The sequence below is a fragment of the Ictalurus furcatus genome, chromosome 13 (assembly GCF_023375685.1).
Source record: "Ictalurus furcatus strain D&B chromosome 13, Billie_1.0, whole genome shotgun sequence".
NCBI lineage: Eukaryota > Metazoa > Chordata > Actinopteri > Siluriformes > Ictaluridae > Ictalurus > Ictalurus furcatus.
This window is the reverse complement of record NC_071267.1, coordinates 19,141,527-19,162,041: the sequence shown is the minus strand read 5'-3', so window position 1 is coordinate 19,162,041 and position 20,515 is coordinate 19,141,527. Positions and strand designations below refer to the sequence as shown.

The window sequence follows — 20,515 nt, the reverse complement described above, 5'->3', positions numbered from 1 at the left end:
AGAGAGTGAGTATTGTTAGAGCAGTCCAGTTTGTAACTCTTTCCTTTTTTTCTAGCAAATTGCAGATTCAACAGCTCAGGCTGAGGTTTTCATTGAGGCTGTGATACTGAGTATGCTAGCAGCTGGAATGCCAGCCTATTTCGCAATGGACCATACACGAGATCGAGAGGTATTCATGTGTAAATGGATATCTTTCAGCTTTATTTTAATTTCTATAACAGTGTTTACCTTAAAGTGTTTACCCTTTGGCATTAATCAGCATGTCTTCCCTTGACCATCATTTCAGAGATAATCTAGCCAGAAGAGATGTAGTGATTAAATTATGGTGTGTTTTTGCATGTGATTTAGATAAAGTGTCATTCAACATTGAGGATCTCTGGTTTGGTGCCGTCAGCATACTGGTGTGGGCAAGCAGCTGTAGATATCCCCTTCTTCTACCTCATCCTCATCTGTATGACCTGCACATTGTTCGCTTTTCACTCCACAGACCTGCTTTCTAACAGCAATGTCTTGGCTGTGGTGAGGAGAAAAGCATACATGAAATGAAACTCTTGTTTTCATAATACATTAAAAAATTATATTTTACCTTGAGCATTTACATGTTTAGTTCAAAGCAACTTCTCACTAGAGTTTTCCTGATTATTCTAGCCCTGTTAAGAATCTTTAGAGTAGAAATGAGCACAGTAATAATAATACAGTCATGTGAAAAATTAAGTACACCCCATGGAAATTGTTAGGTTTTTTGACCTATTTGGACAAGCAAACATTTGATCATATTTGACACAATGCCTATTAATAAAGTTGATACAAGTGAACAAAAATACAAGGAAAAATAACGTTTTCAATCATTTATTCAACAGAAATATCAATAGATGTGATATTCTGTGGAAGAAGTAAGTACACCCTTGGCCTCAGAAGCTAGTATTGCCCCCTTTTAACAGAAATAACTTCTATGCATTTTGCATAATTGTCCACCAGTCTCTGACATCAGCTTGCTGGAATTTTTGACCACTCCTCCATGCAATATACTTTCAGTTGCAAGATGTTTGAGGGTTTTCTTGCACGTAGTGCCTGTTTCAAATCCCCCCTCAACATTTAAATGGGATTTAAAGCTAGTCTTTGATTAGGCCATTCCACACCCCCCTTTTCTTCTTTTTCAGCTATTCCTTGATGGATTTGATAGTGTGCTTAGGATCATTATCCTGTTGAAAGGTCCACTTTTGGTTCAACTTCGACTTTCGGACAGATTATCTTCAAGCACTCTTTGATGTGATGCAGAATTCATAGTTTAATCAATGAATGCAAGCTGCCCAGTCCCTGAGGCAGCGAAGCAACCCCAAACCATAACATTTCCACCACCGTGCTTCACAGTTGGTATGAGGTGCTTCTCCTTAAAAGTTGTCTTTGGTTAGTGCCAAACATGTCTGCTGTTACTGTGGCCAAACAACTCTATCATTGATTCATCTGTCCAGACCACATTATTCCAAAAAAGCCTGGTCTTTGCCTATATGCTCACTGGTAGACTGTAGTATTGCTCTAATGTTCTTTGTAGAGAGCAAAGGCTTTTTCCTGACATGCCTCCCATGTGGGTCAAATTTGTGCAATCTCTTTCTGTTTATTAAAACATGGACTTTGACACCAGCCGTTGCAAGACTTACTATCAGATCCTGTGATGAAATTTGGGGGTTCTTGGAGAATTCTTTTTGCATCAGCTGGTATGCTCTTGGGCTGAATTTGCTGGGATATCCAGTTCTGGATACACTGGTAGTCGTTTGAAAAGTCGTTTTAAAAGCGCTTGTAGATTGTTTTCCTTATGGTGGAATAATATATTTCAAATAATTTGGAGATATTTTTAAATCCCTTGCCAGACTCCTAAACCTCCACAACCTTTTTTAGATCTTGGCATGATGGCACCACACACCTCAATTACAAAGGGAACACCAGACACTAGATGTGAGAGGTTTACATAAGACCGGTACCACCTGCACTCCCTAAGCAGGTTCTAATCACTGACACCCAATCTTGAACACCTGATTCAAATTATATGGATTTGAAGGTGTGATAAATGTAGGGGTGTACCTACTTACTTCCATATGACAGCTCTGTTTTTTTTTGTTAATTTAAATTGTGAAAATTACTACAAAATGTCCATTTTTATGTGTCATTTGTAGCACCTCTATTAATAGGCACTGTATCAAAATCAAATGTTTGCTTGTCCAAATATGTAAAAAAAAAAAAAAAACAAAAAAAAAAAACAAACCCCAAAAAAAACAATTTCCATGGGGTGTACTTATTTCTTCACCACTGTATATAGTAAACATTTTTCGTATTCATCTATAAAAGAGTTACACAGTTCATCCTTTTACTTATAAACCTACAATCCGACAGTAATGTACTATACTGAAAAATCAGACACACAGTTTCCGCTATCACAGCTCCTATTGCCTTAAAAGACTTTTTCTGTATTCTGTATCTGTATAACTCTTGTTTAACAACCAGCATCTGTATGAAAATTTTTATATGACCAGTCACATCATTTTTTTTGCTTGTTTTTTTTCAGATTATTTCTCTCATTGGTTTCTGCCCAGCCATGATCCTCTTCACGTACTGTGTGTCTTTCATGTTTACTAAAGTCCAGAGCAACAGAGACTTTTTCTCCGTCATCTCTATGATGGTATGTCACAGACGGAGATATTAGCACAACACAAAATAATAATAATAAAAAAAGCATCTTTACTGTTCACTAAATGTCAACCAAATATATATATTTTTTAATAAAAATGGTGCTCTTTTAATGCATTCAGTACCAAAATACAAAGTGTACACGGCTTTAAGAAACAGTTTTTAGAGTTAGTTAAAAAAAAACTAAAAGAGAACAATGAATGGAGGTTTTTTTTTTTTCCTGAAACTCAGGCTAATTGACTGGCTGTATCTTTTTTTTTTTTTTTTTTTTTTGTTGACTCAGGTTTGTTTAGTGTCTGCCTGCATGGTTCAGATGGTCTTTGTGAATGATAATCCTGGACTAACACGTTTCCTACATAATGTGCTGTGTTTCTTCAACCCACTGTATCCTCTGATAGGGTGCTTCAGCTGCATTACCATGGTAATCTTCTGTAATTTGATATCCACAATTATTATTTGCGTGTGAAATCTTAAATATGTCCACCATGTTTCTGCCACCAAACCTGGCAATGTACAGTGGGGGAAATGATTATTGGATGTGATCAGTATTAACTCAAGAAATCCACACATATAAAGGATTCACAACATTTAAGTCCATAAATAAAGTTATGTGTAATAAAGTGGAATGACACAGGAAAAAAGTATTGAAGACGCGAACTGAAATGTAATTAATACATAGTGGAGAAGCCTTTGTTTGTAATGACCGCTTCAAGACACTCCCTGTTTGAAGAAATTAATATGTCGTAGTATTCATTTGTGATTTTGGTCCATTCTTCTAAACCAGGGGTGTCCAAACTTTTTTCACTGAGGGCCACATACAGAAAAATATACGAAGGGCTGGGCCACTCACTAGAGATGAAGTATATCGCCTCACCTCTAGTGTATTAAAGTTCTTAGTCAGGATGGTGATTCCCCCTTCACAGCCCTGTATAAAGTGGGGAAAAATAAGGGGAAAAGGGGATGGCTACAGTATGTTTAAGCTTATTATACAAATAAGTTATTAGGCTTGTTAACATCGTTTATTCGAAAAACTTTTTTACTAATGTATTTATTTATTATTAATGTATGAATACTGTGTTTTTAAATATATATATATAATATAATATAATATAATGTAATGTAATGTAATGTAATGTAATGTAATATAATGTAATATAATATATAGAAAACTGTTCCCACTATAGGTGAGTTGAAAAAAAAAAAAAAATAGGTCCCCGTATTCAGCGACATCAGATGGAAAAGCTTGAAATTCTCTGTGGTACAGCCCTCGTGCTTGAATTTCGTTGACAGTTTTTACAACATTGTTCATCACATCCTCAAGCTGGACTGTCTTGGCTTGGCAGAGGGCTTCTGGGGGATGATATAGTGCATTTTAACAGCCTCATCTCCACTTTCTTTCACCTTGGCACACACCATAGAGGCCATTCCTTTGCACTCACCTGGCATAGCTGGAGCCCCATCCATTGTAACTCCACACAGCTTGTACCATTTAAGTTCCATCTTGTCAGTTGCATTTGACATAGTTTCAAAAATGTCCTTACCCGTTTTTGTGCCCTATAGACTCCTAAGATCAAGCAGCTCCTCCGTAATGCAAAAGTTATCATCAACTCCCTGCAAAAAAATTAACAGCTGTGTGATGTCTGTGGCATCTGTGCTCTCATCACATGCAATCGAGTAAAAATCAAAAGCACAAGCTTTATCTGACACTTGATGTTTTAAGTTAGCTGACAAGTCTTCGATTCTCCGCACAACTGTGTTTCTGGACATGCTCATGTTGTTGAATTCCTGTATCTTTTATGGGCACATTATTCCTGTGACTTTAATAAGGCAACGTTTTATGAAGTCCCCACCTGAGAAATGAGTTGAGCTACCTCGTAGCTGGCTATTGTGGCATTTTCTTGTATTTTGTTAGCACTGTAGAAATACTGTTGTTGAGCTAGCAGGCTAGCTGCCATTTGCTCAACTTTCTCTTGTCGCTCGGCACCAGTATAGGATGTGTAGGTCTGATGTTTGGTTTCATAGTGTCGGTGTACATGATACTCTTTCATCACTGCAACAGTTTAATTGCAAATCAAACAGACACTTCCCCTTGACTTCTATGAAGAAATATTCATTTTTCCATCGTGTCTGGAATTTTCTTCACTCACTTGCTATCCTGCGTTTCTTTGGTTCTGCCATTTTTGGTCAATCATGGCAAAATTTTCTTTGATTATCCTTGTTTTGTGGATAAGCTGCCTTGATCAAGACAGTAGCTCCACCTAGTGTTTAAACTGAGAAGTATAATACAGTCAAGTGCAAGTTTCATGTGTGGCCCATATTCCATTATATTTTTAGAATTTGCTGCGGGCCAATTAAAAATGGACCACAGGCCACAGTTGGCCCGCGGGCCGTAGTTTGGACACATCTGTTCTAAACATATTGCCTTTAAATCTTGTTCAATTGGATTCAATTCAGGCTATTGACTGGGCTATTCTAACACCTTGATTTTTTTCTCTGAAACCAATTGAGAGTTTCCTTTGCTGTATGCTTTGGATCGTTGTCCTGCTGGAAGGTCCACCAAAGTCTCATCTTCATCATCCTGGTGGATGGCAGCAGATTCTTCTGAAGAATCTCCCGGTAAAGGGCTCCGTTCATCGCTCCTTCAATTATATGAAGTTTGCCAATACCATGCGATGAAAAACAGCCCCACACCATGAGGCTATTGCGGTGGAGTGCATTTCCTATTGTACCTGCTGCCTCCAAGTGTTTCTGGAGCTTTTTCCCAGTGGTCCTTGGCTCTTGGACTACTCTTCTGACTATTCTTCTAACTCCCTGGTCAGAAGTCTTGCGAGGAGCTCCTGTGCGTGGCCGGTTGATGACGGAGTGATGTTGCTTCCACTTGCGGATAATGGCCCCAGTGGTGTTTACTGGAGAATTCAGAAGTTTTGAAATATGTCTGTATCCGATTTATTCAATATATTTTGCAACAATAAGGTTCCGAAGGTCTTGGGAGAGCGCTGTGCTTTTACCCATCATGAGATGTTTCTTGTTATAGACCATCAATTTACTAATCCAGCTGATATTAATTTTCACAGATATGGGGTCTAATTACTTACAGATTTCAGCTGGTTCCTTGCCTTATCTTGGAGAACCGCTTTATCTTAGCATGTTCAATATTTTTTTCCTATGTCATTCCACTTTGTTACACACAACTTTATTCATGGACTTTAATGTTGTGAATTCTTTTTATTTCTGGATTTCTTGAGTTAATACTGATGTCTGGTGAAAATTTCATGTGAAAAGCCTCATTGGAAATATATTTACCGAAAAAAATGTTGACGCATTCAATACTTCTTTCCCCTAGCCTATGTGTTCAGTGTAACTGTCCTATGGTGCTATGCATAATGAGTTAATGATCCTGAAAGGCACACAAGCTCTAAGCTATCTGAAACAGCTAAAGTATGGGTTAAAATTAGTTAGTTAGTTTGCATGTTGGACAGTAAAATAAATGAATATTATATCACATTTTTATGAATTGAGATGGAACGCTAAATGAAATGATTGACTTGTCTGTCTAATTTCAGGCTACATTCTTAAGTCCTTACCATGAGGACTTCCTTTGGAAGAATTTACTTATTGCTGTTATTTCTGTGAGTTTCTTAGACTTTGAATTTTGCATATATTTTACACATATGCCCTGATTTGTTACATTGAATATTTTATGTTGTTTGCAGCCCTACTTCCAGTGCATTTTGCTTCTGTTTTTGCTGCTATGGCTAGAGAACCGCTATGGAGGCCAAACTATGAAAAATCACCAGCTGTGCAGGTTCTCTCTACTTATTTACAATATTATGATCTCAGCTTTGTGTTTTTTAATGCCATTTTGTTATGTGTGTGTGGGATGCAAAATATTTTTATTTGATGGCTGTTGTTGGTTGTCCTTGCTGTAGGGTTTCATGTAAAACCAAGGGCAAATTGCAGTGGAACCCAGAGGAGAATAGTAATGAGGATGAGGATGTTATGATGGAGAAGGCTCGAGTGAAGGAGGCCCTCACCTGTCAGTGCTGTGAAGAGGTTGGAAATGGTTTACTAATAATATTGCATTTAGATATAAAATGTTTATATAGTCATGTGAAAAAAATAAGTACACCTCATGGAAATTAGTGTTTAAAATTTTTTTGTATGTATTTGGACAAGCAAACATTTGATCCTCTTTAAACAATGCCTATTAATAAAGGTACTCAAATGACAAATGACACATAACATTGATATTTTTTTTTTGTAATTTTCGCTATTTAAATTAACAAAAGAAAAGATCAGTCACATGGAACAAGTAAGTACACCCCTTCATTTATCACCGCTTCAGATCCATAAAATTAGAATCAGGTGTTCAAGATTGGGTGCCAGTGATCAGAACCTGCTTAGGGAGTGCAGGTGGAGCCGGTCTTATTTAAATCTCACATCTAGTGTCTGTTGTTCCCTATGCTATTGAGGTGTGTGGTGCCATCATGCCAAGATCTAAAGAGTTATGTAAAGCCTACAGGAAAAAAGATTGTGGATGGCCTATAAGTTTGACAAGGGATTTAAAAAGATTATTTGAAATACAAATTATTTGAAATACATCATTCCACTGTAAGGAAAATAACCTGCAAGTTGTGCATCTTTCAAACAACTGCCAATTTGTCCAGGACTGGCCATCCCAGCAAATTCATTCCAAGAGCAGACAAAAAGATGTCTCCAAGAAACCCAAAATTTGATCACAGGATCTGATAATAAGTCTTGCAACTGTTGGTGTCAAAGTCCATGTTTCCACAATCAGAAAGAGATTTGCACAAATTTGACCTGCATGGGAGGCATCCTAGAAAAAAGCCTTTGCTGTCTAATAAGAACATTAGCGCAAGACTACAGTTTGCCAATGAGCATATAGGCAAAAAGCAGGCCTTTTGGAATAATGTGCTCTGGACAGATGAATCAAAGATAGAGTTGTTTGGCCACAGTAACAGCACACATGTTTGACACTAACCAAAGACAGCTTTTCAGGAGAAACACCTCATACCAATTGTGAAGCACGGTGGTGGAAATGTTATGGTATTGGGGTTGGTTTAAAGCCTCAGGGACTGGGCAGCTTGCCTTCATGGATTCAACTATGAATTCTGCATCATATCAAAGAGTGCTTGAAGATAATGTGAGGCCATCTGTCCAAAAGTTGAAGTTGAACCGAAAGTGGACCTTTCAACAGGATAATGATCCTAAGCACACTAGCAGATCCAACAAGGAATGGCTCAAAAAGAAGAAATGGAGGGTTATGGGATGGCCTAGTCAAAGCCCAGATTTGAAACCCATTGAAATGTTGTTGGGGGATTTGAAACAGGCAGTACGTGCAAGAAAACCCTCAAATATCTTGCAAGTGAAAGAATATTGCATGGAAGAGTGGTCAAAAATTCCAGCAAGCTGATGTCAGAGACTGGTGGAAAATGCAAAATGCCTACAAGAAGTTATTTCTGCTAAAGGGGGCAATACTAGCTTCTGAGGCCAAGGGTGTACTTACTTTTTTTTACTTACTCTGTTGAATAACTGATTGAAAAAGCTCATTTTCTTTGTGGTTTTGTTCAATTGTACCTACTTTATTAATAGGAACTGTTTCAAAGATGATCAAATGTTTGCGTGTCCAAATATGTCAAAAAAATTTCCATCAATTTCCATGGGATGTACTTATTTTTTCACATGACTGTTTGAATGTGTTTATATACAATTGAACTCTAAAGTAACTCAAGAATATATAATAATAATGTTATTTTAACCCTAAAGTAATTAAAGATAAATATAATATACAGACATTACATTACAAGGGCAGATGTAGTTTAATTATGTGGCATCCATAGTTAGGTCCATAAATATATGTATATTTGGCAAAGATTTTTTTTTTTTAGCTGTCGACCACAATATATTGGAGTTGAAATTAAATAATGCAGTTGAATTCAGTGTATACTTTCACCTTTTAATTTGAGGGTATGTACATCCAAACCGGATGAAGGCTGTAGGAATTACAGTGCTTTATATGTCTGGTTGCCCCTTTTATAAGGGAACAAATGCCATTTGATTGTTGGCTACTCAGTTGTTCCATGGCCAAGTGTGTTATTCCCTCATTATTTCACTTACAAGTAAGCAAAGTAGAGCTGATTTCAAGTGTGGAATTTGCATTAGGAATCTGTTGCTGTTAACTCTCAATTTGGAGTACAGACAGCTGACACTGCCAGTGAAGACGAGCCATCATTCAGCTGAAAAATCAAAACATTCAGAGAGATAGCTGGTTAGCTCAGGAACACCAAAAGGCCTGGAAGACCATGGAAAACAACTGTGGTGGATGACAGAAGAATTCTGTCCCTGTTGAAGAAAAACCCTTTCCCCACTCATAACAGTTGGCCAGGTCAAAAACAGGCAAAAACCACTGTGAAATCCACCGCTAACCCAGAAGAACATTAAGGCTTGTCTGAATTTTGCCAAAACACACCTTGATGATCTGCAAACCTTTTGGGAGAATGTTCTGTAGATTGATGAGTCAAAAGTGGAACTGTTTGGAAGACAGGGGTCCTGTTACATCTGGCAGAATTCCACGAAAAGAACATCATACCTACGGTCAAGCATGGTGGTGGAAGTGTGATGGTTTGGGGATGCTTTGCTGCTTCAGGGCCTGGGCAACTTGCAATAAAAGCAAAATATTCAAATCATAGGAGTAAGTCCTAGTCCTAGAAGTAAGTGAAAGACTGATCTCCAGTTATTGGAAGCGTTTGGTTGCAGTTATTGATGCTAAAGGTGGCACAACCAGATTTTAAATTTAAGGGTGCAATTAGTTTTTCACATGGGTAATAGGTGTTGGATAACTTTTTTTTTTTTTTTGCTTCATTTAAAAAAACAAAAAAACTGTATTGTGTGTTTATTCAGGTTGCCTTTGTTTTGTGTTGTATTTCGTTTGAAGGTCTAAAACTATTTAGTATGAGATTTACACAAAAACAGAAGAAATCAGATAATTCAAATACTTTTTCATAGCACTACATTAGCCAAGTTTGATGTTTTCTGTCTTATTTTGAGAACTGGGTTGATAAAAATGATGTGATGTTCCTTCAGACCATACTGTAAAAACTCTGTGTTCCCAAAATATGTAAAACGGGGTGCTCCCAAAAGATCCATACTGATGCTTTCATTACATTTTATAACCCTTAATGTTTTAGAATGAAAGATCCAGTTGCATTTTGAAATTCTTGGTATTCATTTTTCCTATGGCAATATCATAGTATTATGTGTATTACCTATGTAGAATAATTGCATGATAAGGGCTGATAATCAAGACTCACTCCAGTTCTGTGCTCAGAAACCATTGGTGGTGGTGAGTAACCTGAGGAAGGAGTACCTAGTGAGGAAAGACGGCTTCTCCTTAAGTAAAAAGAGAAAAGTGGCTGCCAAGAACATCTCCTTCTGTGTCAGAAAAGGTACGTAACCTTCCGTCTGTCTGTTCATACATTGAATGAGGTGATTTTTTTTCCTGTGTCTGTCTTCATTGTGGGTATGAAATTCTGTGTTAACATCATGTTACCTGGCTTGTGCAGGTGAGATCCTGGGGCTTCTGGGACCTAATGGAGCAGGGAAGAGCACGATCATGCACATGCTCTCCGGAGAGACGACTCCTACTGCAGGACAAGTGTGTACTTCCTCCTTCTGTCACTCTCTAATTTGTTGCTACGAAACGGACTGCATTAAGGGCTTTTTACATCTTTAATTAAGCTTGATGTGGAACATCATGCTCATGGCATCTCATTACACTTTAATGCAGGGGTTCTCAAACTTTTTGGAGTCAGGGACCCCTTTAACTGTAAAATAAATTTCACGGCTCATTAATATTCTGAGTAATATAATGTTCTGGCTATTTATTGGAGCCCTAGAGCTTTTCTTGTTCCTGAACTTTCTAGCAATAGAAGACATTAAGTCTAAGTTGACATTATTTATAGTCCTACTTGTTCTTGAGTTATTGAAGTTTGGATTAACCACATTTGGTTCCATTGACCTGTCAAATAGCCAAATAACTATAAACACAATAATAAATATAATAACATTGATAATTGTGAATTGTGATTTTCTGTAAGGAATTTAAAAAGAAATCACAAATCTTCTGGCTATTTTTCCCCCTTGAGTGTCTCGGGGCCCTGCTTTGAGAACCACTGCTTTAATAAACTAGGTATAGTTTATAAATGGGTATAGAAAAGTACACATTTAAGGCAATACAGTGGGGGAAATAAGTATTGAAGGCATCAACATTTTTTTCAGTAAATATATTTCCAATGAGGCTATTCACATTAAATGTTCACCAGACATCAGTATTAACTCAAGAAATCCACACACACAGAGAAATCCAGACATTAAAGTCCATAAATGAAGTTATGTGTAATAAAGTGGAATGACACAGGAAAAAAGTATTGAACACGCTAACTGAAATTTATTTAATACTTAGTGGAAAAGCCTTTGTTTGTAATGGCAGCTTCAAGACTCCAAGAAATTAATCAGTCGCAGTATTCAGGTGTGATTTTGGCCCATTCTTCTAAACGTATTGTCTTTAAAACTTGAAGATTCTGGGGGGCCCTCTTGTGAACCTTGATGTTTAGCTCTTTTCACAAAGGTTCAGTTGGATTCAAGTCAGGCTATTGACTGGGCCATTCTAGCACCTTGATTTTTTTTTTTCTCTGAAAAAAGTTGAGTCTCCTTTGCTGTATGCTTTGGATCGTTGTCCTGCTGGAAGGTCCACCCCATATCTCATCTTCATCATCCTGGTGAATGGCAGCAGATTCTTCTCAAGCATCTCCCAGTGAAGGGCTCCATTTATCGTTGGAATGTGATGAAAAACAGCCCCACACCATGATGCTTCCAACTCCAAACTTCCCTGTTAGTATAGTGTTTTAAGGGTGATGTGCAGTGCCATTTCTTCTCGAAACATGGTGTGTGGTATGACCGCCAAAATGTAAAATTTTGCTCTCGTCTAACCAGACTACACTCTACCAGTATTTCATAGGCTTGTCCAAAAGTGTTGTAGCAAATTTTAAATGAGCTTCAACATGTCTTTTCTTTAGTAATGGAGTCTTGCTGGGTGAGTGTGCATAGAGGCTATTGCGGTGGAGTGCATTTCCTATTGTACCTGCTGCCTCCAAGTGTTTCTGGAGCTTTTTCCCAGTGGTCCTTGGCTCTTGGGCTACTCTTCTGACTATTCTTCTGACTCCCTGGTCAGAAGTCTTGCGAGGAGCTCCTTTGCGAGGCCGGTTGATGACGGAGTGATGTTGCTTCCACTTGCGGATAATGGCCCAGATGGTGTTTACTGGAAGATTCAGAAGTTTTGAAATACGTCTGTATCCGATTCCATCAATTATGTTTCGCAACAATAACGTTGCGAAGGTCTTGGGAGAGCTCTTTGCTTTTACCCATCATGAGATGTTTCTTGTGTGACACCTTTTTATAGACCATCAATTTACTAACCCAGCTGATATTACTTTGCACAGATAGGAGGTATAATTACTTACAGATTTCGGCTGGTTTCTTGCCTTACCATATCTTGGAGAACTGCTTTTTCTTAGCATCTTCAATACTTTTTTCCTGTGTCATTCTATTTTATTACACAACTTTATTTATGGGCTATAATGTTGTGAGTTCTTTATATTTGTGGATTTCTTGAGTTAATACTGATGTCTGCTGAAAATTTCATTTGAATAACTTCATTGGAAATATATTTACTGAAAAAAATGTTGCCGCGTTCAATACTTATTTCCTCCACTGTAGCTCATCAAATAGTTTTGCACCTTTTCCTTTTTTTGTTCAGATTTTAATGGGAGACTATGGCACAGAGTTCAGGCCAGTGGATAACCCACTTGAGCATGTAGGTTACAGCCCCCAGGTAAACCCACTGTGGCCTAGGATCACCCTACAAGAGCACCTCCAGATCTATGCTGCCATTAAGGGTTTACACCACAAAGATGCACTGAACATCATCAGACGGTACCTCTGCTTCTACACACACTGTATACCACTAGTGGAATGGTGTCTTTTCAATGCTGATAATTAAAATTACATGGTAAATCTAATTGTACATTATTATTCTTATCTAGCCTCTTGATTAATGTGTGTGTGTGTGTGTGTGTGTGTGTGTGTGTGTGTGTGTGTGTGTGTGTGTGTGTTAACTTTCAGTGTTGTTAATGCACTGGAGTTGAAGGAGCACCTTCATAAACAGGCTAAAAGTCTGTCTGCAGGCCTTAAGAGGAAGGTGTGAGCAACACTGAACAGCGCAAGCAACAATTATTAAAATTATTTTTTAATACAGAACTCCATTTAATAAGTGTTAATTTATTTATTTGTTTTGCTTTTATTGTTATTTATGTACTTACTTATGTATTTATTTACTTATTTATATTTCAATTGTATTATATACTTACAGGTACCAGGATAGGCCACTCTTTCTAATGAGAGTCTGCTCTTTTGTTTGCAGTTGTGTTTTGCATTAAGCATGCTGGGGAACCCTCAGATTGTGCTCCTAGATGAACCTTCATCTGGGATGGACCCCAAGTCTAAGCAGCGAATGTGGTAAGACCCCTTTTAGTTTACTTTTCTATACTCTGAGTTTGCTGATGTATGCTTGTAATGGCAATTTTATTTTTAAAGGATGTTTGCACCACAGTAATATACCACATTAATATACTGTGTAAAATGTAAATAAAAACAATGTTATGCTTTACAAATTTCATAAACCCATATGTTATTCACAATAGAGCATAGAAAACATATCAAATGTTTAAACTGAGTAAATGTACCATTTTAAGAAAAAATAAGGTAATTTTGAATGTGATGGCTGTAACACGTCTTTTTTTGAAGCATATGTTGCTTTAAAACCTGTATATACCTTTCAGCATTTATGGTGCCTTTCTAGATGTGCAAGCAGCCCATTCCATAAGCACTAATGCACCCTCATACCAACAGAGATGCAGGCTTTTGAACTGAGCTTTGATAAAAAGCTGGACAGTCCCTCTCCTCTTTAGTCCTCTTTAGTTTAGAGGATGCGGCGTCCATGGTTTCCAAAAAGAATTTCAAATTTCGATTCGCCTGACCACAGAACAGTTTTCCACTTTGCCTCAGTCCATTTTAAATGAGCTTTGGCCCAGAGAAGATGGCGGCGTTTCTGGATCATGTTCACTTATGGCTTCTTCTTTGCATGATTGAGATTTAACCAGTGTTTGTTTGTGAACACAGTTTGCCGTGCCATCCAGAATGAGTTCTGGAGGTGTTTTTGAGCCCATGCAGTGATTTTCATTACAGAATCATGCCTGTTTTTAATGCAGTGCCACCTGAGGGCCCAAAGATCACGGGCATGCAATATTGATTTTCACCCTTGTCCATTGCGCACAGAGATTCCTCCAGATTCTTAGAATCTTTGATGATATTATGTACTGTAGGTGATGAGAGATTCATAGTCTTCGCAATTTTATGTTGAGGAACATTATTCTGAAATTGTTCCACAAATTGTAGATGTAGTTTTCGCAGATTGGTGAATCTCTGCCCATCTTTACTTCTGAAAGACTCTGGGTATAAAAAAAGTATCTTAGAGAGGCAATCATCTTACTGACCTGTTGACAGTTAACTTCCAGCTGTTTCTTTTTAGTAATGCTTAATTTTCCAGCCCTTTGTTGCCCCCATCCAACTTTTTTGAGACGTGTTGCGGCCATCACGTTCAAAATTACCTTTTTATTTCTTTAAATGGTACATTTACTCAGTTTAAACATCTGATATGTTTTCTATGTTCTGTTGTGAATAATATGGATTTATGAGATTTGCAAATCATGTTTTTATTTACATTTTACACAGCATCCCAACTTTTATGGAATTGGGGTTGTAGTATGCCTGTTGGAAACTCAGAAAAATAGCTTTATGTAATCTAAACTGTGCCTCCTGTAAACATAATCAATACAAAAAATGTTGTTGGATAGATATAAATCCAAAGTGTGATCAATCTCATTGAGCATTGGAGTTAATGTCTTCAGAAATGTGAATAATCAACTACAGTACTTGTAAAAGGGTACTCTCTGTGTGTTACCATTGTCCATTGTGCCAGGAGAGCGATGCGTGTGGCCTTTAAAAACAAACAACGTGGTGCTATCTTAACAACGCACTACATGGAGGAGGCAGAAGCTGTGTGTGATCGAGTGGCCATCATGGTTTCAGGCCAATTACGGTTCGCTCTGTTTTTTTCTTGATCTTTTAGATAGTAATTCTTTATTTATATCTCATATGCTCTTTAAGATAAAGAGTGTTATTTCAAGAATGCTTATTCTAAATAAGTCCATGTCCCATAATATTAAAAGTATTTGGGGTCCAAAAAACTCATTCTGCATCATTATGAAATGGTTAGTTTTGTTAATGACATGTTCATCTCTGCAAAACACAGTCCTCAATTACTGAACTATTAAAAATATGATCAAGCATTTATTCGTTCTGAGCAAATGTGGTAAATGAATGCACATTTTTATGGCATGGAAAATGACTATGCAGGGCAGTTAAAATGATCATGTTAAATAATTGTATGATTTGATTGTTTCTAATGTGGCTTTTCTGTAGTTGCATTGGTTCCATACAGCACCTAAAGGGGAAATATGGTCGAGGTTACAGTCTGGAGATTAAACTTCGAGAAGAGCTCACAGGCCTCCAGCAGGTGGCACTACTACACAAGGAGATACTAAGGATCTTTCCTCATGCTGCACGCCAGGAGAGGTATGTGTGTGGATGTTTCACCGTGATAGTGCAAAAGGGGTGTATTATTAGTGGTTGGGAGTTGAGTGACATACTGAAGAAATATTTTGTAGAATTTTCGACAACAGTGACTAAGCAGTATGTGCCCGTTTGGTCCTGTTGATATTTGTGTTGCCCTGTTGTGTTGCAGTTTTGCCACCTTGATGGTTTATAAGATTCCAATGGGGGATGTTAAATCACTAGCCAAAGCTTTCTCTCAGTTAGAGAGTGGTGAGTGGCCAGAGAACAGTATTGAATGTCTTGTTTATTGGAATTTTGGGAACTTTGTGTTTAAAGACACCCCCCCCCCCCACTCTCTCTCTGCAGCTAAGCAAAACTTCAATTTTGAAGAGTACAACTTTTCCCAGTCTACTTTGGAGCAGGTTGGTCGAAATGCACAGTGCTGTAATAGACCACAATAATTTGTTGCAATTAGAATATTTTAAATACTTTTTTGTATCCATATCTGTTCTGGTGTCAGGTTTTCATGGAATTTGCTAAAGAACAGGAGAATGAGGAGGATGACGTGGGCTCTCTTAGCACCACATTCCAGTGGCAGCGGCTACCGCAGGATGGCAGAGCGTCCGTCAATCATTCTGATAGTATTGTGTACCAGTTGTGAGCCAGCCCTTTCAGCCTTCTGTCTCCCCCTACCATCTCTGTGTCTCACTCCAGATAGTTGGTGCCCCAGTACTAGGTGCCACTGCTATGAGGGTCTGCAGATCCATGGAGTTGGCACGGGCACCAACATGACTGCATTATTCACATCTCAGATGACACTCGCAGATTCCTAAGCTTGTGCTGGGATTTAAAAAATCTTTGAGACTGAGAGATTTTTGAATTCCCACCCCCTTATTTATTCTACATACCTTTGCTACTTACTGGCCTTTGTGAACAGGTTTATACCACGTTCACTTGTGTCTTGAGCTTATCTTCCAGCTGCTGGGTGATGTCATGCGTGTTGAATCAGTCAACAGGTAGAAAAGCAATGCAACGGAGGCGTATCGCTGAATCACTTATTCACATCAACACTAAAAAGGTGCTTTTAGTTTTTGTAGCAAGAGATCTAAAGCGTATATGCTCTTGTATGTGCTTTGTTCTTGGGAATCTGATGCATGTGGTTGAAACGTCACAAGCACAGTGTGATGGCACTGCCGAGACATACCAGCATGTTGAGTCTCTGCTTCTCAACCCCACCATGAGGCATGAGGAGTGTCCACTGCCTCTGCTGCATCAGCGGAGCTCTTGGACTCCTTTTCCAACACCAGCACACGCTTCAGGCCCTTAGACATTCAGCTGTCCAAAGACTGATGCCTGATCAGAAGGTATAGACCTGTACACATCAATATAGGTACTGAATGGCAAATGATTTCACAAAGCAACACCCCCCCCCGTTTCTCTTGTGTGTGTGTGTGTGTAATTTTTATCTTTTACTTTCCTTGGGGCCTTCCTTACACCTTCCTGTTCTCGTGTAAATGTCATAAATGATTGAATGTAGAATGTAGTTTCCCATGCACTCCACTTACATGCATGTAGCACTCTTAATTTATCAGACTTGGAAACATGGCCTAGAGGTGGTGGGGAAGGCTTTGAAGTCAGAGGACTCCTTTCCTTTCCTCTTTTAATTATTTAACATTACGTCTCAGCAAGTCCTTGGACGCATGATGGAACTATTATTTGTGTTATTGAAAAATGGGATTGTGACAGTTATCCTACTTTTGTAGCAAAGATTAAGAGCTTTATGGTGGAGAAAATGCTTTTTAATGGATGGAGCTTATTTTCACACATTGTATTCACTTGTTTCAATTTATTTTCCCCTTTTGGAAGAAGACTAATATTAGCTATTAACATTAATAATATTAACATTGTTGATTAAAGGTGTTGTCTGGTTATTGCTTCTTTGGCACAGGCTACACACAGAATAACAAATGCAAATTCAACATGATCTAAAACAAGTGACCGTTTGAATTATTTATAATTATTGTACTTGTAAAAAGGAGAATGAGCAGATTAGTATGGAGTTTAGAGTTTGCAATAAAGCAATTCTTTCCATGTCCATATTTTTCTTTATGCAGATCAACACAACTGTTTGTTATAGAGAGATGTTTTTATGTTTCAGGTATGTCAATTAAGTGCAGTTCAAAAATTCAGCAGCAATTAAAAATCGTTTTTTTTTTTGTTTTTTTTTTTTGAGGTGGAATAAGCATCGTTATTATAGTTACCTCTTCTCCATAGGTTAGCAGTTAGAGTTGTCACTTTTATTGATTGGCTGGATGGGTGAAATGCTCCAATGAAAGACTGTATTTTTGTCTAGAATGAGTCATTAGCATGCAGTTGAACTTGTTAACTCAGCACCTCTAATCCTGTGTAAGAGTGACAGTTTGACCCTGTTGGTCTGGTACACAAGGAGCTATGTAAAGTTGTTGTATTTTTGTTTATATGAAAAGCTGTTCAAGTCTGTTCGAGTGTCTTTAGGGGTTGGCTACTTGTTGTTTGTACATATTTCAATATTTTTCTCTTCTACTTCACAATTAAAACAAACTTGTCCCTGAATATAAAACGAGGGAGGTATTCTGCTTGAACCAGTCCTAAAAAATTGTAATTCATGTTAAGGTGGTGCAACATACTAATTTTGGTATATCTACTATATTTTACTTGCATTCAGTTAGGGTTTTTGAGGGCTTTTGAAATATTTGGTGTATTTATACTTAACTGAACTGTTATCTTGTCCCTTGCAACTGGCCATCATGGTGTACTAACATTTTATTTGTAATATTATAAGAGGCAAGTTAAAATTTGTTTAGTGTCCAATAGCATCAAGAGCAACGCACTAACATTAGCAGCGAGGCCAGTTGATCTTAAAGCCAAGCCGAGTGTGTAAGCTTTCTGCAAAACATCTGTAATGTGATGTGAATGTCTTGGAGATTGTTGGAATGGTTCTACTTATGGCACTGCTACTTTTGTTTGTGTATTGATAAAGTTGAAAGTTGCTATTTTTTACTAAATGATCTTTATTTTTACACATATGTAGCCTCTTATACTGGTATGGCTGAACATCTGTATGATGTTGCTTCTCCTTTCTTAGGGTTTTGGGTATGTTTAATGAAATCTACCTTGGAAAAAATATACTATTTTCTACCAAAGTGCAATATAGGAAAACCTTTTTGTGTATGTGCGGTCACTGCTTCCTGTAAATGATGTGTCATGCCTAACTGAAATATCAGTGTCTATTTTGTGAACTCAGAAGTGTCTTGCAGTAAAATGTAGCCACCAATATGTAACCTTGTAGAATGCATTTGTTATTTAGTACCCAGATACCTAAAAAATAATATGAATATAGATTGAATTTAAACAAACAGTTGATTCACCAGCTGAAGTGGTTACTTTAATAGATGATGTTCACAGGGTTTTGTTGCCCCTTTATTTTTGTTTATAGGATTTCAGGCCTGTTCACATTCCTATATATAGTATTTGCTCATTTTAAACACAGCTTATAGTACTCAAACTCATTACTGTGATTTTAGTTTAATCACCTCAGGAGACTGGAGATTTTTTTTTTCTTCTTTATAAAATTGTTTTGCTGTATTATGCAATCTTTTAAACGAGTGTGCACTAATTTTCTGTGAACACGTGTGTGTGTGTGATCTATTGTTCTTGTTATTTATTTTTGTGCTGATTTACACACAGTTCATCTCTTTAACATGTGTTTGTTAAAAGGCATTTAACCCATAGAAATGAAATAAAAAAATGTATGGAAACTCCACTAGGCTTATGGTTATAGATGTGGTGTGTTGTTGTTTTTTTTGTGTTTTTTTTTTTTTTTGTTTTGTTTTTTTTGTTTTGTTGATTGGTAAAAATTTATACATTGCTGTTATATAGCCTAATGCATAAAATCCAAGAAAATATTATGTCCACTTTGAAAATCTAATTGCAGTTATGGTAGGTTAGCTTTAACTTTAGCCTGTATGTGAATAGAGGAGGAAAAATGTAAATCTTATTTAAGGAGAAAGGGAAAAATTCTAATCATATTTCTTAAATTTACCAAAACTTTTGTGAGTTCCTGGATGGTACAACTTAATTAAAATATGCAGCAATGTATATCTTGGTAATTAATGGATTTCAAAATGCAATCAACGTTCATAACTGCCAAAATGCATCAATGATTCAAGATATAGAGGATTTGGGGGAATATTCCTGTATGCTGTCACCTTTTTTTAGCCAAACATACAGTATGGATGGTGTTCTTGGTTAAAAGCTCTTTGGCTTTCCACATGGTGACGGATGATGCAGGGATTTTATATGTAACCTGATATTTGGTCAAAGGCAGCAAGAGGAGATTGTAGAAATTCTATTATTTAAAAAACAATTGCTGACAAGGTTGACCATTTATTTTAGATATTTATTTTTATCCTGATAAAAATATATACTATACTTCTACTTGAACTGCTCCTCTAATCATAAAGACTGTTCTGTGCTTAGCCCAGGACTTATACAATCTGCTTATACTGAACAACCTTTTAACACACTTAGTATTGTTTTACTTTATTCTTCTACTCCTGTATACTATAATGATTTACACTCGCTGAGCACATAATTAGGAATTCCTTTACACCTGCAATTATCTAATCAGCTAATTGTGTAGCAGCAGTGCAATACATAAAACCATGCAGATACGGGCCACAGCTTCGGGTAACGTTCACATCAACCATCAGAATGGGAACAATTGTGATCTCTGTGATTTTGACCGTGGCATGGTTGTTGGTGCCAGACAGGTTGGTTTGAGTATTTCTATAACTGGTGATCTGGGATTTTCATGCACAGCAGTTTCTAGAGCAATGGTTCTTAAACTTTTTCAGCATGAAGCCTCCCTTGTGAAGGGTTCATCCCTTTGTGGCCCCCAAGAGTTGTCAAATTTTTGCAATTTATTTTTTTTTCATGCTAAGCTCTTCTGTATTAACTTTCTCAGCTAAGAGACTGTCATCTATCTAAAATCATATCCATTTTAAATAGTCTTACGTTTTATCAGCATGTGGCTAACAGTACA

General features: G+C 37.4%; 1 protein-coding gene across 1 annotated transcript in view; it reads left to right on the top strand.

The window, feature by feature from the left end:
• The window catches only part of abca5 (ATP-binding cassette, sub-family A (ABC1), member 5), a 36,831-nt gene extending 18,800 nt beyond the window's left edge, over nt 1-18,031 (top strand). The window contains exons 23-39 of the mRNA XM_053639150.1: nt 56-169; nt 349-519; nt 2,561-2,674; nt 2,966-3,103; nt 6,246-6,311; nt 6,396-6,487; nt 6,612-6,735; nt 10,031-10,148; nt 10,266-10,357; nt 12,518-12,693; nt 12,883-12,958; nt 13,181-13,275; nt 14,798-14,917; nt 15,301-15,453; nt 15,623-15,702; nt 15,799-15,854; nt 15,953-18,031. Coding sequence (XP_053495125.1) covers nt 56-169; nt 349-519; nt 2,561-2,674; nt 2,966-3,103; nt 6,246-6,311; nt 6,396-6,487; nt 6,612-6,735; nt 10,031-10,148; nt 10,266-10,357; nt 12,518-12,693; nt 12,883-12,958; nt 13,181-13,275; nt 14,798-14,917; nt 15,301-15,453; nt 15,623-15,702; nt 15,799-15,854; nt 15,953-16,093 — 1,926 coding nt within the window. The 3' untranslated portion in view covers nt 16,094-18,031. The remainder of the gene's footprint in view (nt 1-55; nt 170-348; nt 520-2,560; nt 2,675-2,965; nt 3,104-6,245; nt 6,312-6,395; nt 6,488-6,611; nt 6,736-10,030; nt 10,149-10,265; nt 10,358-12,517; nt 12,694-12,882; nt 12,959-13,180; nt 13,276-14,797; nt 14,918-15,300; nt 15,454-15,622; nt 15,703-15,798; nt 15,855-15,952) is intronic.
• The last annotated feature ends 2,484 nt before the right edge of the window (nt 18,032-20,515 follow it).